We start from the raw sequence: 26,204 nt of genomic DNA, 5'->3' as shown, positions 1-26,204 counted from the left end.
GCTGGAAGCCAGGAGAGTTCCCTGCCTGCGCTGTCAAGTTCGTCGCTTGGTCTTGCGAACGATGCGCCCCACTGTTTGCAGGCCCTTCGTTATCTGGAAGCACTGGCAGAAACTTTTCCTTCCTCTGAAAAGAATAGCAGACTTGGCCGGGCGTGCAGGCGCCTTCATTACCATCTCAGCCCCGTGGGTGGGTTTCAACCAGCTTGGAACAAAAACATGTCATTCGGGAAGAGGGTGACATGCAGACAATGTGTGAAAGTATGACTCGGAATGTGTCTTCCGCTCGGATGCTTGGGAACGTAGCCAAACCACAGACAGAGCCCTGTCCCAAGAAGACTCCTTCCAAGACCTTACTTACTTACTTAGGTGATCCCTCGTTGTCTGAGTAGGATTGTCCTCCAAGATCGGTGTACTGGCGGTGGGTTCATAGGTGACTGTGGAGCCCTGTTCTTGACCTGCGTGTTCTCCCTCAATGAGGGCATCAGTTTCCAGGTGGAAGGCGGTCTTGGTCGGGGTTGGCTTGACACACCTTCCTCTTGGCACGTTTCTCTCTTTTGCCCTCCATTCGTGCCTCTTCAAATTCTACAGCACTGCTGGTCACAGCTGACCTCCAGCTGGAATGCTCAAGTGCCAGGGTTTCCCACTTCTCAGTGTCTATGCCAGAGTTTTTAAGGTTGGCTTTGAGCCCATCTTTCAATCTCTTTTCCTGCCCAACAACATTCCATTTTCCGTTCTTGAGTTTAGACCCGCCCTTTTCCCAGGGTTTTGGAGGAAAGGAGGACTTTTGTTCAGTCACACTGTTTGGAGCCTAACAGCAGGATGTGTGGGTTTCTCTATCCCACCTGCACAAAGGCTTCACTACTCACAGCTCTGCTGGGGGAGTAAAGGAATAGTTCCACAGGTTTTGTTGGGGGAATACAGCCAGCCAGTAGAGCAACTGCTTTGGGAGACGGTAGTCGGGCATCTGGTCAATGTGGCTGGTCCAGCAGAGTTGATGGTGGAGGACCATCACTTCAGTGCTAATGGTCTTTGCTTCTTCCAGCACGCTGATATTTGTCCACTTGTCTTCCCAAGAGATTTGCAGGATTTTTCAGACACAACGCTGATGGAATCGTTCCAGAAGTTGCATGTGACATCTGTAGACAGTCCACGTTTTGCATGCGTATAGCAGGGTTTGGAGGACAATAGCTTTATAAACAAGCACCTTGGTATCCCTACGGATGTCCCACTCCTCAAACATTCTCTGCTTCATTCAGAAAAATGCTGCACTTGCAGAGCTCAGACGGTGTTGTATTTCAGATAAACCCTTCCAAGATCAATCCAAGTTGATAGTGTGTGAAAGGGATCTAGCTTGGGGACCTGGTGGTGCCCAGGTTATTTGAAAAAAGGCATTATTTGCATGTGCTCCAAGTGTAGTCCAATGTCAGCTGGGTTCAGTGGATGCAGGTGAACTATAGCTCCCATATGTAAGTCCTATTGTGCATGGTCCATCCTCCTCCAAACTGCACCAGGATGTAGGGTGGGTCATAGGGGCTCTGTGTGCCAAGTTTGGTCTTGATCAGTCATTGGTGAGGGTCTCAGGAAGTGAGTGAAAGTACTGAAAGTACTGCAAGTCCCTGTGCCACCCTCCTCTAAAACGCACCAGGATGTAGAGTGGGGCTCTGGGGGCTCTGTGTGCCAAGTTTAGTCTTGATCAGTCATTGGTGAGGGTCACAGTGATATCAGGAAGTGAGTGAAGGTATTGTAAGTCCATCATTGGTCCATTCAACTAAAAACTGCACCAGGTTGTAGTGTGGGTCATGGGTACTTTGTGTGCCAAGCTTGGTACTGATCCATTATTACTGGACTTCGCAGTGTTGTCAGGAAATTAGTAATGGTACTGCATCTCCCATCATGCATAGTTCATCATCCCCCAAACTGCACCACGACATAAAGTGGGTCATGGGGCATCTGTGTGGTAAGTTTGGTCCTGGTCTGTGATTCTGGGGTCCACAGTGTTCTGTGGGAAGCAAATCGGATGAAGGTACTGCAATTCCCATCAACAGTGGTCCATTCTGCCCCAAACCACAAAGGGATGTAGAGTGGGTCATGGGGGCTCTATGTGCCAAATTTGGTCATGATCAGTTATTGGTGATGGTCGCAGTGATCTCAGGAAGTGAGTGAAGGTACTGTAAGTCCCATCATCCATGGTCCATCCAGCTCTGAACCACACTGGGATGTAGAGGTTGTCATGGGGGCTCTGTGTACAAAGTTTGCTGTTGATTAGTCATTGGTGTGGGTTGGAGTAGTCTCAAGAAGTGAGTGAAAGTACTGCAAGTTCCATCATCCATGGTCCACCCACTTCTAAACTGCAACAGGATATAGAGTGGGCCATGGGGGCTCTCTGTGCCAGGTTTGGTCTTGATCAGTTATTGGTGAGGGTTGCAGTTATCTCAGGAAGTGAGTGAAAGTATTTCAAGTCCCATCATCAATGGTCTGCCCTCCTCTAGACTGCACCAGGATGTAGAGCGGGTCATGTGGGCTCTGTATGCCAGGTTTGGTCTTGATCAGTTATTGGTGAGGGTCGCAGGTATCTCAGGAAGTGAGTGAAAGTACTGCAAGTCCCATCATCCATGGTCTGCCCTCCTCTAAACTGCACCAGGATGTAGAGCGGGTCATGGGGGCTCTGTATGCCAGGTTTGGTCTTTATCAGTTATTGGTGAGGGTCGCAGTTATCTCAGGAAGTGAGTGAAGGTACTGCAAGTCCCATCATCCATGGTCCATCCAGCTCCAAACTGCCCTGGGATATAGAGGGAGTCATGGGGGCTCTGTGTGCCAAGTTTGGTCTGTATTGGTCATTGGATGAGGGTTGCATGAGCCAAACATGAACCAACAGTGCAAAGCCAATGGAACTCTAGCCTGCATTGATAGGCGTGTCTTCTGGAGGTTGACACAGAGGCTGGGTGGCCATGCTGCCACGTTTTGTAGCCGGTCCCAGTCTCCCTTTCTCATCCCAGAGCTTCAAAACAGAGCTAAAGGGAACCAGGAGGAGGAGCGCCTCTCAGATGCAAGGCACCATTTATTTTCATATTCCTCCAGACCTTGCAGCAACGCAGCTGAATCCCTCAGGGAACACAAAGTGTGCAAATCCTACCCTGTGAAGGAGCGATACGGAGGCAGAATCCTATTACGGAAAAAGGAGTTGACGCAGCCGGTGTATCATCATTCCTCCGCGTTGACGAAACCGTCCGCATGACGGATTCAAAGAGGATCAAAGGCAGAGTGGTAGCAGCCTCACATCTACGAGGGTTGAATGAAAAGCAATGCCTCAACCTTCGTTACTTTGCTTTGAATGCGAATATTTTAATAAATCAAACACAAAAATAATCTTCACTTTTCCACATAGTCACCACACAATTGGATACATTTCTGCCAACGATGAACAAGTTTTCTGAAGCCGTCACGGAAGAAGTCGACACTCTGTTTCCGCAACCGGCGTCTCACAGTTCCTCAACGTCTTCATCAGAAGCATAATGACGTCCCCGCAGATCATTCATTATCGGGAACAGATGGAAGTCAGATGATGCCAAATCTGGACTGTATGGAGGATGCCGTACGGTGGTGAGATCCAGTCTCTGAAGTTTCAAGTCTGTGCGCTTTCATTTCAGGCGTCAGCATCCTGGGTACCCATTGTGCACAGATCTTCACTTTTCCACATAATCACCAGACAATTGGATACATTTCTGCCAATGGTGAACAAATTTTCTGAAGCCGTCACAGAAGAAGTCGACACTCTGTTTCTGCAACCAGCGTCTCACAGTTCTCTCAACATCTTCATCAGAAGCATAATCATGTCCCTGCAGATCTTTCATTATCGGGAACAGATGGAAGTCAGACAGTGCTAAATCTGGACTGTATGGAGGATGTCATATGATGGTGAGATCCAGTCTCTGAAGTTTCAAGTCTGTGCGCTTTCATTTCAGGTGTCAGCATCCTGGGTACCCATCGTGCACAGATACATTTCTGCCATTTATGCCAGCGATGAACAAGTTTTCTGAAGCTGTCACAGAAGAAGTCAACACTCTGTTTCTACAACCAGCGTCTTGCAGTTCTCGCAGTGTGCTTTCATTTCAGGCGTCAGCATCCTGGGTACCCATCGTGCACAGATCTTCCGATAGCCAAGCAAAGCAATCCACACAATCACCAGACAATTGGATACATTTCTGCCAACGGTGAACAAGTTTTCTGAAGCCGTCACGGAAGAAGTCGACACTCTGTTTCCGCAACCAGCGTCTCACCGTTCTCTCATACTGGGTATCCATCATGCACAGATATTCCGATAGCCAAGCAAAGCAATCATGTGACCCACACGCTCTTGTGAAATGCTGATTATGTTTGAAATTTCTCTCTGAGTGATACGACGATCATCCTGAATCAATCTGTCAACCTTTTGCTTGTGAAACTCGGTGGTTGCTGTCACAGGACGTCCAACTCTTTGTTTGTCATGCAAGTCAGATGTTCCCACCTCAACATCTTTAACTCTTAGACAGTGCTAAATCTGGACTTTATGGAGGATGTTGTACCGTGGTGAGATCCAGTCTCTGAAGTTTCAAGTCTGTGCACTTTCATTTCAGGCGTCAGCATCCTGGGTACCCATCGTGCACAGATCTCCCGATAGCCAAGCAAAGCAATAATGTGACCCACACATTCTTGTGAAATGCAGATTATGCTTGAAATTTCTCTCCGTGTTGATACGACAATTGTCCTGAATCAATCTGTCAACCTTTTGCTCGTGAAACTCGGTGGTTGCTGTCACAGGACGTCCAACTCTTTGTTACGCAAGTTAGATGTTCCCACCTCAACATCTTTAAACTTACTCGCCCAACGACGCACAATACTCACATCAACACAGTCACCATAAACAGCTTGCATTCTCTGATGAATCTCCTTTGGGGTGACACCTTCTGCTGTCAAGAATTCAATGACTGCACGTTGCTTAAGTCGCATTGACCGACTGTCTACACAGGGTTCCATACTTCACACTTTGACAACACAACCGTTCAATGCTAAGGCATCCCGCCAAAATGGGACTGTAGAGGAGAGTCTACTGAACAAGCCAGTACCCGCCACATACCAGTACTGCCATCTGTTGAGGAATTACGAAGGTGGAGGCATTACTTTTCATCCAACCCTCGTATTCTTCCATGAGCCTTTCTCTTTTCAGGCTCAACATGGGTGTGATGGGCAAAACAGGCCTGTTGCATTGCTGATGGATTTGAATTTCATGTTCTGGATAGATTTAACAGACAGAAAGACTTTCCCGGTCATAGTTTCCTGATTCCGATCCCATTTTTCTGTTTTCCCATCCCTGATTCAGCACAGAAGTGGGGGAAAAGTCTGTCCCATAAAATCCACAAAATATTATTTATCCTACACAGATGGGCAAGCAATTCTTTCCAATGTATTGTCGAAGGCTTTCATGGCCAGAATCACTGGGTTGCTGTACGTTTTCTGGGTTGTATGGCCGGGTAGTTAGGAATCAGCCGCACTAAAGTCACTACTGACTGAAAAGTCCTGAGTTCGGAGCCAGCCTGGGTCGGAGTAAGCTCCCAACCATTTGTCTAGCTTGCTGTCGACATTTGCAGCCTGAAAGACAAGTAGGAAATTTAGGTACTGCTTATGCGGGGAGGCTAATTTAACTAATTTACGATGCCATAAAACTCTCCAGCAGCATGCAAAGGAATGAGGAAGTACTCTATTGGTGTCACAAGTGGATGTTGAAGCAACAGCTCCCCCGGTGGCCAGAATTGAAAGCATGTCCTCATAAAGCTGGAAAGTTCTCTCTGTGTGTGTCTCTATATATGTTGTGTGTCTATGGCATTGAATGTTTGCCATGTATATGTGCATTGTGAGTCCCCTGCGGCGTGAGAAGGGCAGAATATAAATACTGTAAATAAATAAATAAAGTTCCAGAAGCATTCTCTCCTGACATTTCACCAACATCTATGGCAGGCATCCTCAGACATTGAACCTCTAAACTGTCAGTACTGTTGTTTTTAACTAGGAGGAAATATTGCTTATAGTTTACACTCTGTGTGTTTGATGTAGAATATAATGCTATGTAATGCTATGCAATGGGTTGAGTGCACAGAGTAGGGATTTAATGCCTAGAGCGTAACTTTGGACACATTCCAGTGACATGAAATCAGATAAGCATGTGCTGAGCGTCTTCCAGCGATGTCCGGAGAACAGGCAAGACACGTCTGTAACTTTTCTTGTACATAGATTTTGTTGGTTTTTATATCTATGTATATAATAAAATATCTATCTATCTATCTATCTATCTATCTATCTATGTATATAATAAAAGTAAGTGTTTGTATGCGGAGGGAGGACGGTGTATGTGGCAGCTTTCTGACTGGCTGCCACTTTCACAGGCCACTGTGACCAGCACGGGTGATGGACCTGGACCAAACTTGCCACACATAACCCCCATAACCCCCTTTATGTCCTGGTGAGGTTTGGGGGAGGACGGACAAAGGATTATGGGATTTGTAGTACTTTCAAACCTTTCCGTTCCCACAGACCACTGTGGCCCCCAACAATGTCCAATAAAGACCAAACTTGGTACACAGAGCCCCCATGACCCACTCTACATCTTACTGCTGTTTGGGCCATGGATGATGGGACTTGAAGTACCTTCACTCGCTTCCTGAGACCGCTGCAACACTCATCCAATGACTGATCAAGACCAAACTTGGCACAAAGAGCCCCCCATGACCCACTCTACATCTTACTGCTGTTTGGAGAATGGTGAGCCATGGATGATGGGACTTGAAGTACCTCCACTTGCTTCCTGAGACCGCTGCGACACTAATCCAATGACTGATCAAGACCAAACTTGGCACACAGAGCTTCCATGACATCCTGGTGTGGTTTGGAGGAGGATGAACCACAGATGATGGGACTTGAAGTACCTTCACTCACTTCCCTACACCATTGCAAACCTCATCCAATAACTGATCAAGACCAAACTTGGCACACAGAGCCCCCATGATCCACTCTACATCCTGGTACTGTTTGGAGGAGGATGGACCATGGACGATGGGACTTGAAGTACCTTCACTCAATTCCCTACACCACTGCGAACCTCATCCAATGACTGATCAAGACCAAACGTGGCACACAGAGCCCCCATGACCCACTTTACATTCTGGTGCTGTTTGGAGGAGGATGGACCATGGACGATGGGACTCTCAGTACCTACACTAAGTTCCTGAGAGTGCTGCGAGCCACATAAATAACTGATAAAGCCCAACCCTGGCACACAATGCCTTTCTCAAATTACCCGGGCACTGCTGGGTCCCTAAGCTAGTAGTTTATAGATAGCAACAAATAAATGTGCCACTTCAAGGCTTTGAGGTTGACTGAAGGCTACGCACTTCCTTTGTTCTGTGCCTCCTAGCTGTGGCTCTGAGGCCAAATAACTGATACCAACCTCTGAGGATGCCTCCCATAGATGTGGGCAAAATGTCAGGAGAGAATGCTTCTGGAACATGGCCATATAGCCTGGGAAAGTTACAGCAACCTAGTTCTTTCCAAACTTGTGAGTCAAAGAGTCAAAGGGATGGAGGAGGATGCTCATGCTTTGGGATTCGAGCTGGGCCCTTTTGGATCCTCAACTGAGCCACTCCGTCATGCCTGGTTTTGCATGGCTGCCCACATGCCCCCTAAGCTCTTGAGCACCAATGACATTCGAGCTCTTTGGAGCATAGGAAGTCCTTCTCTTCCCCGGGCCAATATTAATCGGAGGGAGATTAAAATAAAGCCAAGAGAGATCAAAAGGAGAAGAGAGACAGGAAAGAGAGAGAGAGAACCTGCGAACGAAACCTTCCCAGACACTGCTGAAATATTGAAAGGCTTTCAAAATGTGAGGCATCCAAGCAAGAGGTGTTAGCCTGAGGATATATCAAGTGCGGCAGACGGATCGGCCTGGATTGACTCCTCTCCCCGGTACATCCAAGTTGCACCAATTTCCAAGAAGTAGAGAAAGGAGAAGGAGAATGAGGACGAAGAGGAGGATGGAGAAGGAAGAAGAGGATAAAGATGGAGGAAGAAGAAGGCGAGGAGGAGGAGGAGGACAAGAGAAAGAAGTGGAGAAGAGAGTCCTCTCTTTTCGGGCAGTTTGATGAAGCATTCTGATCTTTTCTAATGTCATGCTGTGCCCAAAGTATGACAGCCTCAGCTTAGTAATGGGCCGGGCTTTAGCACAGCGGGTTAAGCGGCTAGCTGCAGAACATTTTGCTGATCGAAAGGTTGGCAGTTCAAGCCTGGGTCAGGGTGAGCTCTCAACTATCAGCCCAGCTCTTGCTCACCTACCAGTTCAAAAACATGTGAGTAGATAAATAGTTTTCCAACAGGGAGGTCTAGGTGCCTTTTTAGCAGGGCCGGGCTTTAGCACGGTGGGTTAAACCGCCAGCTGCAGAAAATCTTGCTGATTGAAAGGTTGGCCCTCTCTCGTTAGCCCTCCTTTTGACCTTGATGGTTTTGAGAAGCAGTTTGTTTTGTTCCACTGGTGCAGAAATAGATAACGTTCATAATGCACAGTAACGCCCTCACTCTGCCTCTCCAATACCAGAAAGTCTTTCTCATTCTGTTCCAGATATCGGCTGCAATAAACATGTGCAGAAAGCAAGAGACAGGTGACAAGAGGGGTGGCCGGGAGATTTTCCCCCCAATGATATCTTTTCGATGACCACTTAAACTGATGAGCAATATTTTCCAAACTTGGGGTTTGTCATCCTTTTCTTTCCCCTCTCCAATGCCAAAGGATGCTGGAGTTGGGCTTTAGCACAGCAGGTTAAACCGCTGCTGCAGAAAATCTTGCCGATCTAAAGGTCGACAGTTGGGGTGAGCTCCCAACTGTCAGCCCAGCTTCTGCTCACCTACCAGTTCAAAAACAGTAATGTGAGTAGATAAATAGTTTCCCAACAGGAAGGTCTAGGTGCCTCTTTAGCAGGGCTGGGCTTTAGCACAGCAGGTTAAACCGCCAGCTGCAGAAAATCTTGCTGATCAAAAGGTTGGCAGTTCAAGCCCGGGTTGGGGTGAGCTCCCAACTGTTAGCCCAGCTCTTGCTCACCTACCAGTTCAAAAACATGTGAGTAGATAAATAGTTTTCCAACAGGGGGGTCTAGGTACTTTTTTAGCAGGGCCAGGCTTTAGCACAGTGGGTTAAACCGCCGCTGCAGAAAATATTGCCAATCGAAAGGTTGACAGGTCAAGCCCGGGTTGGGGTGAGCGCCCAACTGTCAGCCCAGCTTCTGCTCAGATACCAGTTCAAAAATAGTAATGTGAGTAGATAAATAGTTTTCCAACAGGGAGGTCTAGGTGCCTCTTTAGCAGGGCCAGGCTTTAGCACAGTGGGTTAAACCGCCGCTGCAGAAAATATTGCCAATCGAAAGGTTGACAGGTCAAGCCCGGGTTGGGGTGAGCGCCCAACTGTCAGCCCAGCTTCTGCTCAGATACCAGTTCAAAAATAGTAATGTGAGTAGATAAATAGTTTTCCAACAGGGAGGTCTAGGTGCCTCTTTAGCAGGGCCAGGCTTTAGCACAGTGGGTTAAACCGCCGCTGCAGAAAATATTGCCAATCGAAAGGTTGACAGGTCAAGCCCGGGTTGGGGTGAGCGCCCAACTGTCAGCCCAGCTTCTGCTCAGATACCAGTTCAAAAATAGTAATGTGAGTAGATAAATAGTTTTCCAACAGGGAGGTCTAGGTGCCTCTTTAGCAGGGCCAGGCTTTAGCACAGTGGGTTAAACCGCCGCTGCAGAAAATATTGCCAATCGAAAGGTTGACAGGTCAAGCCCGGGTTGGGGTGAGCGCCCAACTGTCAGCCCAGCTTCTGCTCAGATACCAGTTCAAAAATAGTAATGTGAGTAGATAAATAGTTTTCCAACAGGGAGGTCTAGGTGCCTCTTTAGCAGGGCCAGGCTTTAGCACAGTGGGTTAAACCGCCGCTGCAGAAAATATTGCCAATCGAAAGGTTGACAGGTCAAGCCCAGGTTGGGGTGAGCTCCCAACTGTCAGCCCAGCTTCTGCTCACCTACCAGTTCAAAAACAGTAATGTGAGTAGATAAATAGTTTCCCAACAGGAAGGTCTAGGTGCCTCTTTAGCAGGGCTGGGCTTTAGCACAGCAGGTTAAACCGCCAGCTGCAGAAAATCTTGCTGATCAAAAGGTTGGCAGTTCAAGCCCGGGTTGGGGTGAGCTCCCAACTGTTAGCCCAGCTCTTGCTCACCTACCAGTTCAAAAACATGTGAGTAGATAAATAGTTTTCCAACAGGGGGGTCTAGGTGCTTTTTTTAGCAGGGCCAGGCTTTAGCACAGTGGGTTAAACCGCCGCTGCAGAAAATATTGCCAATCGAAAGGTTGACAGGTCAAGCCCGGGTTGGGGTGAGCTTCCAACTGTCAGCCCAGCTTCTGCTCACCTACCAGTTCAAAAACAGTAATGTGAGTAGATAAATAGTTTTCCAACAGGGAGGTCTAGGTGCCTCTTTAGCAGGGCCAGGCTTTAGCACAGCAGGTTAAACCGCCAGCTGCAGAAAATCTTGCTGATCAAAAGGTTGGCAGTTCAAGCCTGGGTTGGGGTGAGTGCCCAACTGTCAGCCCAGCTTCTGCTCATCTAGCAGTTCAAAAACAGTAATGTCAGTAGATAGTTTTCCAACAGGGAGTTCTAGGTGCCTTTTTAGCAGGGCCGGGCTTTAGCACAGTGGGTTAAAACACCAGCTGCTGAAAATATTGCTGATCGAAAGGTCGGCAGTTCAAGCCCGGGTTGGGGTGAGCGCCCAACTGTCAGCCCAGCTTCTGCTCACCTAGAAAAAGTTGGCCATGTGGACATGCCAGCGATTCAATCAGGAGAACGTCTAAGCACAACAAAGCTCCTCGGCATGGAAGATGGAGCCACAGAACCCCGGTGGCTGGAGTCGAGCACAGCCTCCAGATGCCAGAGATGGAAAAAGATGGGAAGCCTTTATCTTTGTTTATATACTGTCTGTCTCTGTTCATTGTATTAACAGCATTGAATGTTTGCCATATATGTGTACTGTAATCCACCCTGTGTCATAGAATCATAGAGTTGGAAGAGATCTCATGGGCCATCCAGTCCATGCCAAAAAGCAGGAAAATTGCATTCAAAGCACCCCCGACAGATGGCCATCTACCCTCTGCTTAAAAGCCCCAAAAGAAGGAGCCTCCACCACACTCCGGGGCAGAGAGTTCCACTGCTGAACGGCTCTCACAGTGAGGAAGTTCTTCCTAATGTTCAGATGGATTTTCCTTTCTTGTAGTTTGAAGCCATTGTTCCATTGCGTCCTAGTCTCCAGAGCAGCAGAAAACAAGTTTGCTCCCTCCTCCCTATGACTTTACATATTTATATGTGATCATCTTTTAGACTCCACGGGCGGAGTGAGATCTTGCGTGGAGCCCCAGATCGAGGGTGGTTCTCCGTGGTCTTGGATCTCTTCCATTTTCTATTGATTGCTCCCACCATTGATTTCTTCACACCAAGTTGCTTGCCTATTGCAGATTCAGTCTTCCCAGTCTGGTGCAGGGCGACCATTTTGGTTCTGGTGTCCTTCGACTGCTCTTTGGCCTTCACCAGAATGCAGTTTGGAGTGGGACTTCTTGAGGTTGTGGACAGGGATCTTTTAGACTGAGAACCAGTTCAAAGAGGTGCCATTACGAGAGGTCATGAGTGGAGGACAGAGGAGCCTGTCTGGGAGACCCAGAAATCTTGCTTGTTTGTAGGTGACCAAATACTTATTTTCCACCATAATTGGCAAATAAATTCGATAAAAATCAGACAATGTGATTTTCTGAATGTGTTTTTCTCATGTTACAATTTAGCTGTAAATCGCCTACAGCATTCTCGGATGGAGGACGATTAATAAGTAATTAAATATGATGATGATGGTGATGATGATGATGATGATGATGTCTCTCATAGTTGAGGTCTACCTAGGATGTCAATTACAGGCCTCTCACATCTTTCTAAGTAAGAGAACTTGTACAATTGGGATCTGACTAAATACTCCCCCCCTCCCCCCACTGTATAGTAAGTATATAGCCCACAATAAATCCTGGGTACAGCTAATCTGTGTTACAGTAAGTCATAGCAGGATCATGTGTGTGTGTGTGTTAAAGAAAAACCTTATGATGTTAATTATTATGTGCAGCTGGTAATGTAGGTCAACCAGAATGTTTGAGCCACACCCGGTGGGGTATAACTGTATGGATTCTATGTTCAGCAGTGGAACTCTCTGCCCCAGAGTGTGGTGGAAGCTCCTTCTTTGGAGACTTTTAAACAGAGCCGGATGGCTATCTGTTGGGGGTGCTTTGAATAAATCCTAGGTACAGCTGATCTGTGTTACAGTACGTCATAGCAGGATCAAGCGTGTGTGTTAAAGAAAAACCTTATGATGTTAATTATTTTGTGCAGCTGGTAATGTAGGTCAGCGGGCATGTTTGAGCCATACCCAATGGCGTATAACTGTATGGATTCTATGTTCAGTAGTGGAACTCTCTGCCCCGGGAATGTGGTGGAGGCTCCTTCTTTGGAGGCTTTTAAACAGTTTGGAGAAGCAATATGCTGTCTGAAGGAGATACAATATGCTGTAATGCTGCTATGCTCTAACAGCGATGCTCTTTGCTATGGTGGAATAGCTATTTACTCAAGGTTTATGTTTATGTTCCGGTTATCCAAACATGCAAAGTCAAATGAGATAAATAAGGTAGGAGAGAGGTGCCGAGAACGCAGATGGAAAAGAACACATTAATACAACTACAACAACAACAGTAGCAGGTGTTACAGTAAGTCGTAGCAGGATCAAATGTGTATGTTAAAAAAAAACCCTTATGATGTTAATTATGTGCAGCTGATAATGTAGGTCAGCCAGTATGTTTGGGCCACACCTGGTGGGGTATAACTGTATGGATTTTACAATACAGTTTGGAGAAGCAGTATGCTGTAATGTTGCTATGCTCAAACAGCGATGCTCTTTGTTATGGTGGAATAGCTATTTACTCAAGGTTTATGTTTATGTTCCAGTTATCCAAACATGCAAAGTCAAATGAGATAAATAAGGTAAGAGAGAGATGCCGAGGACACAGATGGAAAAGAACACATTAATACAACAACAACAACAAGAGCAACAACAACAGGTGTTACAGTAAGTCGTAACAGGATCAAATGTGTGTGTTAAAAAAAACCTCTTATGATGTTAATTATGTGCAGCTGATAATGTAGGTCAGCCAGCATGTTTGGGCCACACCTGGTGGGGTATAACTGTATGGATTTTAGAATACAGTTTGGAGAAGCAGTATGCTGTAATGCTGCTATGCTCTAACAGCGATGCTCTTTGCTATGGTGGAATAGCTATTTACTCAAGGTTTATGTTTTGCTCTCTCATTTGAATGAAGATGAAGAAGCCTTATTCTGTGTTACTTACAAGGACGATGTAACTTTATTGCACTGTTTGATTTTGTATGCAACACAGCAAGTTTATGTTTTGCCTCTGCTGATAAGACTGCTAGATATTCCGACACTCCTTCTAACCTTAAATTCCAACCGATCAGCCTGATCTAAACCTCCGGCTTCATCAAGGTCAATTCCCTCGTTAGTGCTTTTTCCCTCATTATCTGGCTGGGAACTATCCGGCTGAGAACTGTCCTCCCTTTCTGAATCCTACACCTGGCTCTTAGTAGTTCCACTATCCCCAGTGTCATCCCTTGCTGTGGGAAACAACTGAACTTCTGCCCCCTGTTCCTGGTCTTCTTCGTCTAATGCAGGGACATCATTGCTTTGCATCTGATTGTGAATCTGAATCCCATCATCCCCATCAGAATCATTGACACTATCACTCTGGGATTCCAGCTGAGTCACCACATCTGGTCCAATTCATTGTTCAGGTGCCATTATATCCATTAGCCAAAAGCCTGGTTCCACAACCACATCTTCAGTTTTCTTCTGAAAGAAAGGCAGGAGGACGCCGATCTAATTTCGCTGGGGAGTGAATTCCACAGGTGGGGTTCACCACCGAGAAGGCCCTGTCCCTCGTCCCCACCAGCCACGTTTGCGAAGCTGGTGGGAAGGAGAACAGGGCCTCCCCGGCAGATCTTAAACTACGAGGTGGAACGTTGAGGGAGGTACGTTCGGACAAGTAAGCTGGGTAGGAGTCGTATAGGGCTTTATAGGTCACAACCAGCACTTTGAATTGTGCTCAGAAATGGACCGGCTCTTGGGATTCAGCCTGTGTGTTAACCTGAACCTGATTCTCTGATTGTATTTCCTGATGCCAATGTAGATGTCAATGTGAATTCTGAGGCCAATTTAGATGATGATGGTTTGAGTAGTAAAAATCCTACAGCCTTAGAAAGTGAAAGTCAGAATTCCCACGAGCGGAGATGTTTCACTCCCTTTTCCTCCCAGTCTTAGTTCTCCAGAGAATCTGATACCTGGTCTCCCTAATGAGGATAAGCGGGGGCAGATTTGGCAGAGCCGGGGTGAAGCACAGAGTTTACGTAGGTCAGCCAGATTGAAAGAAATGCAAACAAAATCTTCAGGCGTGTCTCGCAATAGATTTCTCAGCCTTAAATATGCCTGACCTGAATGCAGCTTCAGACCAGGCATCGTTCCAGATTCATGTGCAAGCTTTTCCAGGTTTCCTGATTCAAGTGGCCTTGTTCCTCGGAGGTTTTCTAGTTGTTCCTAGTACGGTTAGTGGATTGCTAACGGGTTTCAGGATTCAGCAGTTTTTCTGTGGATTTCATGATCTTTGTGGACCTTTCTTATTCCTGATTTTTACTGTGACTTTTTACCTTTGCATATTTCTTCTATTATGTATTCATCTTTCATCAGTAAAAAAGGATTGTTTTCCTGAAGTCAAGTGTGGTGGATTGTTGTCTGAGGGTCCAGTTCCTGCTCTGGGTTGCAACACCGGCAGCCAATGGAGTTGACGTATGCTCATGGAATCATAGAATCCTAGAGTTGGAAGAGACCTCATGGGCCATCCAGTCCAACCCCATTCTGCCAAGAAGCAGGAATATTGCATTCAAAGCACTCCTGACAGATGGCCATCCAGCCTCTATTTAAAAGTCTCCAAAGAAGGAGCCTCTACCACACTTCAGGGCAGAGAGTTCCGCTGCTGAACGGCTCTCACAGTCAGAACGTTCTTCCTAATGCTCTGCCCAACAATCCGCTCCTGTGTAACAATCTGCCTCTATCACAACATAATAAATACGGAATCAAATCAATAACAAACAAGCAACAATCTAAGATCGGCCTATGTCTAGCTAGATACAACAATAAGCAGCACTGCAATGGCCTTACCTTTCTGTAGTGAGGTTTTGGCACCTGATTTCCCCCCCGATCGATGAATAGTATGAAATGAATACGGTTCAATGGAGAAGGAGGGGTGGGGAAATGGGAAGGAAGGGGGACACAAAAAGAGAGAATATATGAATGAAGAATGAGAATGGAGGCAAAGAGGTGATCACATAGGTGGCAATGAGTTGACAACATGCTAGGCTATAACAATGCAACAATGCCTTTTCACATTTCGGGATTACAGCTCCACTCTATGTTATGGAATCTATATCTGTGCACATGACTACAGCTTCCACCAGACCCACACAGTTGGTAATTTGATTTTTTTTGGTAATTTAATGTGGTCGGTTAGGGTTGGCAGGGCTGTGTCCTTCTTTGGTGAGACTGACCACCCTCATTAGTCTCTTTTCACAAAGGGAACGGAGCAATGGCCTCTTTATAGCTGAGTCTCGCCTCGCTCCGCTGCCCACGACCCGGCTATTTTTAATAGGTTCGTTCAGCTTTGCACTTTTCCCTTTACGATTCGACAAATGGGCTAACAAATAGGAAGAGCGGACTAAATGAAAAGTGGGGAAGGGGAGGTTGGGAAGGAAAGGGCAAGATAAAGGCAGCCGCTGCAGAAAGGGGACCCGGAGCGGAGGAACACAACCTGACACACACATGGCCTCCGGAAACGCATGAGAATCCCCCGTCTTGACATTTCAGATTCAATTAAACCAAAATAGAGAAGCAGAATCATAGAATCAAAGAGTTGGAAGAGACCTCATGGGCCATCCAGTCCAACCCCATTCTGGAATTTTGCATTCAAATCACCCCTGACAGATGGCCATCCAGCCTCTGTTTCAAAGCTTCCAAAGAAGGAGCCTCCACCACACTCCGGGGCAGAGAGTTCCACTAGTGAACGGCTCTAACAATCAGGAAGTTCTTCCTCGTGTTCAGATGGAATCTCCTCTCTTGTAGTTTGAAGCCATTGTTCCGCGTCCTAGTCTCCAAGGAAGCAGAAAACAAGCTTGCTCCCTCCTCCCTGTGGCTTCCTCTCACATATTTATACATGGCTATCATATCTCCTCTCAGCCTTCTCTTCTTCAGGCTAAACATGCCCAGCTCCTTAAGCCGCTCCTCATAGGGCTTGTTCTCCAGACCCTTGATCATTGTAGTCGCCCTCCTCTGGACACATTCCAGCTTGTCAATATCTCTCTTGAATTGTGGTGCCCAGAATTGGACACAATATTCCAGATGTGGTCTAACCAAAGCAGAATAGAGGGGTAGCATGACTTCCCTAGATCTAGACACTATGCTCCTATTGATGCAGGCCAAAATCCCATTGGCTTTTTTTGCTGCCACATCACATTGTTGGCTCATGTTTAACTTGTTGTCCACGAGGACTCCAAGATCTTTTTCACACGTACTGCTCTCGAGCCAGGCATTGTCCCCCATTCTGTATCTTTGCATTTCATTTTTCCTGCCAAAGTGGAGTATCTTGCATTTGTCACTGTTGTTATTATTAGTATTAATCATATCAATCATACTATTCACCCTATTATTATTATTATTATTATTATTATTATTATTGTTGTTGTTATTAAAAGATTACCCCAGGCACTGCCAGGCCATCAAATGCTAATCAAGGTGGTCAGTTGAAACATTCACACCTAGCTCCAACAGACAAGAGTTCTTTGTCCCACCCTGGTCCTTCCACAGATATATAAACCCATTTTCCTACTTCTAACAGACCTCACTACCTCTGAGGATGCTTGCCATAGATGCAGGCGAAACGTGTGGAGAGAATGTCTCTAGAACATGGCCATATAGCCCAAAAAATCTTACAACAGCCCTATTATTATTATTATTATTATTATTATCATTATCATTATTATCCTGCTTTTTCTCTCCATAGAATCATAGAATCATAGAGTTGGAAGAGACCTCATGGGCCATCCAGACCAACCCCCTGCCAAGCAGGAAAATTGCATTCAAAGCACCCCTGACAGATGGCCATCCAGCCTCTGCTTAAAAGCTTCCAAAGAAGGAGCCTCCACCACACTCCGGGGCAGAGAGTTCCACTGCTGAACGGCTCTCACAGTCAGGAAGTTCTTCCTAATGTTCAGATGGAATCTCCTTTCTTGTAGTTTGAAGCCATTGTTCCATTGCGTCCTAGTCTCCAGGGCAGCAGAAAACAAGCTTGCAATCTTCTCCCTGTGACTTTCTCTCACATATTTATACATATTCATCATGTCTCCTCTCAGCATTCTCTTCTGATGGCTAAACATGCCCAGCTCTTTAAGCTCCTCCTCATAGGGCTTGTTCTCCAGACCCTTGATCATTTTAATTGCCCTCTTTCTCTGGTCACATTGCAGCTCCCTTCAATTGTGGTGCCCAGAATTGGACACAGTATTCCAGATGTGGTCTAACCAAGGCAGAATAGAGCATGGGGAACATGACTTCCCTGGATCTAGACACTAGACTCCTATTGACACAGGCCAAAATCCCATTGGCTTTTTTTGCCACTGTATTACATTGTTGGATCATGTTTACCTCCATGATCCCCAAGTTGTGCCAGTCAGTTACTTGAGGTGTCGACAGCTGATAAGTGTTTGGCTATAAACAATGATCCTATAAGGTGTTCTTTCTCCTTTCATGGTCACAACAAGGTGCTTACAGCCTAATAATAATAATAATAATAATAATAATAATAATAATAATAATAATGTGAATAGTATGATTAATATGATACTTTTGTGTCTAGTGTCTAGATCTAGGGAAGTCATGCTACCCCTCTATTCTGCTTTGGTTAGACCACACCTGGAATATTGTGTCCAATTCTGGGCACCACAATTGAAGAGAGATATTGACAAGCTGGAATGTGTCCAGAGGAGAGCGACTAAAATGATCAAGGGTCTGGAGAACAAGCCCTATGAGGAGCGGCTTAAGGAGCTGGGCATGTTTAGCCTGAAGAAGAGAAGGCTGAGAGGAGATATGATAAGCATGTATAAATATGTGAGAGGAAGCCACAGGGAGGAGGGAGCAAGCTTGTTTTCTGCTTCCCTGGAGACTAGGACGCGGAACAATGGCTTCAAACTACAAGAAAAGAGATTCCATCTGAATATGAGGAAGAACTTTCTGACTGTGAGAGTCATTCAGCAGTGGAACTCACTCCACACACCACACAATTCTGGACACCACAATTCAAGAGAGATATTGACAAGCTGGAATGTGTCCAGAAGAGGGCGACTAAAATGATCAAGGGTCTGGTGAACAAGCCCTATGAGGAGCGGCTTAAAGAGCTGGGCGTGTTTAGCCTGAAGAAGAAAAGGCTGAGAGGAGACATGATGGCCATGTATAAATAAGTGAGAGGAAGCCACAGGGAGGAGGGAGCAAGCTTGTGCGGAGTGTGGTGGAGGCTCCTTCTTTAGAAGCTTTTAAACAGAGGCTGGATGGCCATCTGTCAGGGGTGATTTGAATGCAATATTCCTGCTTCTTGGCAGGGGGTTGGACTGGATGGCCCATGAGGTCTCTTCCAACTCTTTGATTCTATGATTCTAATAATAATACAAATTATTATTAATAATTATTAATAAATTAATAAATTATTATTAATAAATTAATAAATTATCAGAGTGGCTCCGCGACTCTGGAACTCTCTCCCTCTGGAGGCCAGAACCGCCCCATCCATCCTAACATTTAGGAAATGGGTGAAGACGTGGCTGTGGAGTCAGGCCTTCGATGAATGAGACAACACCATAGGACCCTGGATGGAAGTTGAGGTAGATCCATCTTAATAGGACGACTGACCACTGTAGTTTTATATATAGTGTTTTTAAAGTTGTTTTTGTAATTGTGATATATGATATTTTAATGAGTGGATATGTTTTTATGGCTGGAAACCGGGCTGAGTCCCTCAATGAGGTTGAGAAGCTCGGTATAGAAAACTGTGAAATAAATATGAATAAATTAATAATAATTTATTATTAATCATATTAATCATACTATTCACCCTATTATTATTATTAATAATAATAATAATATCCTTCCCGCTGAAGTGGTACCTACTGATCTACTCACATTCGCATGTTTTCAAACTGCTAGGTTGGCAGAAGCTGGGGCTAACAATGGGAGCTCACCCTGGATTCAAACCGTCAGTAAGTTCTGCAGTCTAACCCCCTGCACCACCGTGTCCCTTTTCTCAGTTTAGGACTCAATTTTTTTTAAAACCCCCAAACCGTAAGTCTTCCTTCCCCGCACCCTCTCCATTGCATGACTATATTCTAATCTCTTGCCGTCTCCAGATATGATTTCCTGTCGAACATGATTCCCATCGTGGCTAATCTCTTCTCCCTCCCGCCTCCCGCCACAACTTCCAGCCTTGAAAATGACTGATCCGCCTTATCTTCTCACTATCAAAAGATGCCTGATTCATATCCCTTTCTGATCCCCTGCACCTGTTGCTTTTGATGTTAAATACAGAATCCACTCTGGTGTTTACCGCTCTCTGCTGAAAGGCTAAACGCTCCAAAGGGGAGCTGCAAATAACAAAAAGGTGGGCCTTTCTTCCTCTCCCCATGCCCTCCGCCCGCTTTGGCGTTTACGGCTTGAGCTTGCCTTAAATTCTGCGCAACCTGACATTGAAAAACGGCAAGCTTCGCTGAGTTCAAAAAAAGAAAGGCGTGAAGGAGAAAAACACGAGTTGAATCTTTCCGGATCAAATCTGTTCCGCATCCCGTTTTTCTCAGTTTGCAACTTCCAGCTCCCTCGCACTCCTTTAATGGTAGAGACTGGGAAACGTTCGGCTTTCTGGACTACAACTCCCAGAATTCCCCAACCGCTTGGGCGGTTACGTTCGTTAATTTCGTAATTCGTTATTAATCCGTATTTAAATTAGCTTACGATCCAATATTGAGCCATGCAGGAATTGTGTGAGGAGTAGGGCTGGGCGGTTTCGTTTCGTAATTTCGTAATTCGTTAAAAATTCGTTATTTTTTTTGTTACGAAGCGATAACGAACCATTCAGGAGCATCTAAAAAACGAAACGAATTTTAAATTAGCTTACGATCCAATATTGAGCCATGCAGGAATTGTGTGAGGAGTAGGGCTGGGTGGTTTCGTTTCGTAATTTCGTACTTCGTTAAAAATTCGTTATTTTTTTTGTTACGAAGCGATAACGAACCATTCAGGAGCATCTAAAAAACGAAACGAATTTTTCAATTCGTTTCGTTATTGCTTTGTATTCATTTCGTATTCGTTTCGTATTCGTTTCGAAATCGTTTCGAAATCGTTTCCTTATTATTTCCGCATGTCTGGGGCAAGTTTTATAGCTGTTGTTTGTTTAATCAGTGAAAAAAAATTATAAATATCACACCAACAGTCAACAACAGAGGGAGAGGGAAGCTTGAGAAATCCCCTCTGTCCCATATGGAGGTTTTTTAGCGTATTGCGCTGTCGCGTCCGCCATTAACGAATCGATTCGTATTCGTTTCGTATTCGTTTCGTAATTTTACGAAATTTCGTAAATATCGAACTTTTTTAAAGAAAAATTTCGGAATTCATTTAAATATCGAAACACAAAAAAACCCCAAAAAACGAATCGAGTTTAGAAACAAATTTTTCCGTGGTTGCCCAGCCCTAGTGAGGAGTAATAAAGATTCGAAACAATTTTTTCAATTTATTTCGTAATTATTTCGTAATTATTTTCGCATGTCTGGTGCAAGTTTTATAGTTGTTGTTTGTTTCATCACACCAACAGTCAACAACAGAGGGAGAGGGAAGCTTCAGAAGTTCCCCCTGTCTCATTTGGAGGGTTTTTTTTTAGCATATTGCGCAATCTCGTCCGCCATTAACAAATCAATTCGTAATTTTACGAAATTTCGTAAATTTCAAAAATTTTTAAAGGAAAATTTCGGAATTATCAAAAAAAACGAAACGCAAGGGCCCCCTAAAAACAAAACGAGTTTAGAACCAATTTTTTCTGTGGTTACCCAAGCCTAATGTACAGTGGTTGATTTTGTTCCCTGCATTTTTTTTGGAGCTGTCGTGCAGTGAAGATCATGTCCACTGTTCCTCTGGAGGGCCGGAAGCCATTCTGGGAATCTGGGAGGGTGTCTTCTGAGAGGGGTAGAAGGTGGTTTGCAAGGATTCTTGCGAGGATTTTCCCAGCTGAGGTTAGAAGGGAGTTACCTCAATAATTTTTCCTTTTTTGAAGAGGGTGATGATGGTGGCATCCTTGAAATCTGCTGGGATTTTCTCGGTCCACCTACACTTTTTCAATGAGCTTGTGGAGTTGGTGTGTCAGCTCAGGTCCTCCCTCTTTAAATTTTTCAGCAGGGATCCCATCAGGTCCACTGGCTTTGTTATTTTTTTTTTTTGTTGGCTGATGGCATTGCTGACTTCTTCCAAACTACGCAGTGTTGCAAGCTCATTTTTTTGTTGCGGGATTTGTGAGAGAACCTCTTTGGCCACATTGGAGCTAAGATTCAGGAGGCTTTGGTAGTGTTCTTTCCAACGTACTGCAATTGATTTTTGGTCCTTCAGAAGTTTGGTTCCATCGGATGAGCGTAGAGGCTGTATGCCATGGTTTCTTGGTTCGTATATGACCTTGGTGGCTTTGAAAAATCCCTGAGCATCATGGGTATCTGCCAGGTGTTGGATTTCTTCAGCCTTCTTTGTCTACCAGATGTTCATTCCACCTCTCTTGAATTGTGGTGCCCAGAATTGGACACAATATTCCAGGTGTGGTCTAACCAAAGCAGAACAGAGGGGCAGCATTACTTCCCTAGATCTATATACTATGTTCCTCTTGATACAAGCCAAAATCCCATTGGCTTTTTTTGCCACCACATCACATTGTTGGCTCATGTTTAACTTGTTACAAGGACTCCAAGATCTTTTTCACGTGTACTGCTCTCGAACCAGGTGTCCCCCATTCTGTATCTTTACATTTCGTTTTTTCTGCCTAAGTGTAATCGGGTGAAGGTACTGCAAATCCCATCATTCATGGCCCATCCTGCCCTAAGCTGCACCAGTTTTAAAGTGGGCCATTGTGTCTCTGTGTGCCAATTTCGTCCCGATCCGTCATTGGTGGAGGCCACAGTGCTCTAAGGAAGTGAGTTAAACTACTGCAAGTCCCGTCATCCATGGTCCATCCTCGCTCAAAACTGTACCGGAATGTAGAGTGGGTCTTCGGAGGGGTCTGTGTGCCAAGTTTGGTCTTGTTCTGTCATTGTTGGGGGCCACAAGGTGTTTCGGACTTCAACTCCAACCATTCCTGACAGTTTCAGGCCCCTTTCCTATTCCCTCTGCTACCTCGGAATGTTAAGGTTGGCCAATCAGAGACCATATGCAAATTGTACCACAGTGGCAGCCAATCAGAACGCTCCCACATAATTTTCAACTGTAAGCAAACAGTATTTTGGTGCCCCCCCCCCCAACCAATCATTGATATATATTTTCTGTTCGTCGTGGGAGTTCTGTGTGCCATATTTGGTTCAATTCCATCATTGGTGGAGTTCAGAATGCTCTTTGATTGTAAGTAAACTATACATCCCAGTAACTACACTTGCCGCACTTGCTCCCTTGCCTGGCCCGCTTTGGGTCCGGAGGCGTGCCTGAAGACCCCGGCGTGTGCACCAAAAGTCACCTCTTCTCCTGACTTTCTCCTCAGCCATTGGGACCAAGAGAGAGAGAGAGAGAGGTGGAGATGCCCACCTTTCCTGAAGATAGGCACAAAAACAAAGGAGGGAGCGGAGGTGGGAGATACCTCCAGCCGGAGGGGCTCTCTCTCTCTCTCTCTCTTGGTCCCAATGGCTGAAGAGAAAGTCAGGAGAAGAGGCGACTTTTGGTGTGCATGCTGGGGCCTTCAGACACGCCTCCGGACCCGAAGCGGGCCAGGCGAGGCGGCTCCGCCCCTTGGCCCACCCATGGATTGGGGAGAGGAGAGGAGACGGGTGGAGCGCCGGGGGATCGGGAAAGGGAGCCGATCATAGGGAAGGGATCGAACGCTGAGAACGATTGAGCGCCGGCTCTGCTCGTGCACCCGGTGGCCAGGTGGAGCAGGAACAAGAGGGGCGAGGCGAGACTCAAGGGCCCGGCCCCTTTGGGAAGAGGATCGCCCGGCAGCGAGGCAAGAAAGCCGAGGCTCCCCTCGGACTGTTAGGGCTGTTGTGAGCTGAAGGGGCGCTCCTCAAGTGGCGGTCGAGGGGCATTTACAGAGACGCCTCTGCACCCCTGGCAAAAAAAAGTGTTCTGCGACCGCTTACTTTGCGTAATGGACGAGCCGTCCCTGCACATACACCTCCCGTCCTCCCTCCGCATACAAACACTGACTTTTATTATATAGATAGATAAATAAATTAATATAAGAGAGAGCGAAGCACCCAACCTGTAATCTACCTTTTCCTCTCTCCCTCAATACTGTTATTAGAATAGGCAACCTGTCCCTCTTCTACCCATTGCTTCCTCATCTTCCTCCCACCTTTCCCACTGATCATATTCTCCTTATCCCTGCAAATTCCTCCGAAGGATTGGATGTTCTCCCCTGGTGAGGCTTGTTAAGCAAAATTTCAACTCCCACACAGCCTTCCTTTCTGAAAAAGCATATTTTTTCCCCTTCTACAAAAAATAAAAAGAGCATTTAATATTTTTCCCCCCCAAAGCATCAATTGCTGCCAATTATGCAGCTGCCCAAGGAAGCCGTTCTCGGGTATGTGATTAGCAGTGTTGAAGGGAGCTGTTTATAAGCTGACAAGCTGGTCAAAGGCATCAAGTAAATAATCATTGCATTAGGGCGAACGCGTGAACGGCTGCGGGTAATTCGTGCTGATCTATAACTTGTGCTATATTGGGTTGCTGGGAGTTTTCCGGGCTGTCTGGCCATGTTCCAGAAGCATTCTCTCCTGACGTTTCGCCCACATCTATGACAGGTATCCTAAGGGGTTGAGGGATCTGTTGGAAACTAAGAAAGTGAGGTTTATATATCTGTGGAATAATGCCCAGGGTGGGAGAAAGAACTCTTGTCTGCTTGCAGCCAGGCTTTGAAGCTGCAAGGCCATTCAATGCTAACCAACGTTCACACTTGCCTCCAACAGACAAGAGTTCTTTCTCCCACTCTGGACATTATTCCACAGACATTATTCCACAGATATATAAACCTCACTTGCCTCATTTGTTTATATATCTGTGGAATAATGCCCAGGGTGGAAGAAAGAACCTTTGTCTGCTTGCAGCCAGGCGTTGAAGCTGCAAGGCCATTCAATGTTAACCAACATTCACACTTGCCTCCAACAGACAAGAGTTCTTTCTCCCACTCTGGACATTATTCCACAGACATTATTCCACAGATATATAAACCTCACTTGCCTCACTTGTTTATATATCTGTGGAATAATGCCCAAGGTGTCTGCTTGCAGCCAGGCTTTGAAGCTGCAAGCCATTCAGTGCTAACCAACATTCACACTTGCCTCCAACAGACAAGAGTTCTTTCTCCTACCATGGACATTATTCCACAGATATATAAACCTCCCTTGCCTCACTTGTTTATATATCTGTGGAATAATGCCCAGGGTGGGAGAAAGAACTTTTGTCTGGTTGCAGCCAGGCTTTGAAGCTGCAAGGCCATTCAATGTTAACCAACATTCACACTTGCCTCCAACAGACAAGAGTTCTTTCCCCCACTCTGGACATTATTCCACAGATATGTAAACCTCCCTTGCCTCACTTGTTTATATATCTGTGGAATAATGCCCAGGGTGGGAGAAAGAACTCTTGTCTGCTTGCAGCCAGGCTTTGAAGCTGCAAGGCCATTCAATGCTAACCAACATTCACACTTGCCTCCAACAGACAAGAGTTCTTTCCCCCACCCTGGACATTATTCCACAGATATGTAAACCTCCCTTACCTCATTTGTTTATATATCTGTGGAATAATGCCCAGGGTGGGAGAAAGAACTTTTGTCTGGTTGCAGCCAGGCTTTGAAGCTCCAAGGCCATTCAATGCTAACCAACATTCACACTTGCCTCCAACAGACAAGAGTTCTTTCTCCCACTCTGGACATTATTCCACAGACATTATTCCACAGATATATAAACCTCACTTGCCTCACTTGTTTATATATCTGTGGAATAATGCCCAGGGTGGGAGAAAGAACTTTTGTCTGCTTGCAGCCAGGCTTTGAAGCTGCAAGGCCATTCAATGCTAACCATCGTTCACACTTGCCTCCAACAGACAAGAGTTCTTTCTCCCACTCTGGACATTATTCCACAGACATTATTCCACAGATATATAAACCTCACTTGCCTCACTTGTTTATATATCTGTGGAATAATGCCCAGGGTGGGAGAAAGAACTTTTGTCTGCTTGCAGCCAGGCTTTGAAGCTGCAAGGCCATTCAATGCTAACCATCGTTCACACTTGCCTCCAACAGACAAGAGTTCTTTCTCCCACTCTGGACATTATTCCACAGACATTATTCCACAGATATATAAACCTCACTTGCCTCACTTGTTTATATATCTGTGGTATAATGCCCAAGGTGTCTGCTTGCAGCCAGGCTTTGAAGCTGCAAAGCCATTCAATGCTAACCAACGTTCACACTGGCCTCCAACAGACAAGAGTTCTTTCTCCCACCCTGGACATTATTCCACAGATATATAAACCTCACTTGCCTCACTTGTTTATATATCTGTGGAATAATGCCCAGGGTGGGAGAAAGAACGCTTGTCTGGTTGCAGCCAGGCTTTGAAGCTGCAAGGCCATTCAATGCTAACCAACATTCACACTTGCCTCCAACAGACAAGAGTTCTTTCTCCCACTCTGGACATTATTCCACAGACATTATTCCACAGATATATAAATCTCA

The 26,204-nt window shown here is 45.8% G+C and overlaps 1 protein-coding gene across 2 annotated transcripts in view; it reads right to left on the bottom strand.

Moving 5' to 3' along the window:
* DOC2B (double C2 domain beta) overlaps positions 1–26,204 on the bottom strand; it is a 210,921-nt gene that overhangs the window by 108,089 nt on the left and 76,628 nt on the right. The window contains exon 3 of one of the 2 annotated variants that reach the window (XM_060757050.2): positions 15,362–15,385. The exons of the other annotated variant lie outside the window; for it this stretch is intronic. Within the exon in view, the coding sequence (XP_060613033.2) occupies positions 15,362–15,385 (24 nt within the window). The remainder of the gene's footprint in view (positions 1–15,361; positions 15,386–26,204) is intronic. 2 annotated transcript variants of the gene reach the window in all.

The sequence above is a fragment of the Anolis sagrei genome, chromosome 11 (assembly GCF_037176765.1).
Source record: "Anolis sagrei isolate rAnoSag1 chromosome 11, rAnoSag1.mat, whole genome shotgun sequence".
Classification (NCBI taxonomy): domain Eukaryota; kingdom Metazoa; phylum Chordata; class Lepidosauria; order Squamata; family Dactyloidae; genus Anolis; species Anolis sagrei.
Note: the sequence above shows the minus strand (reverse complement) of the source record. Positions and strands in the feature narration are given on the sequence as shown.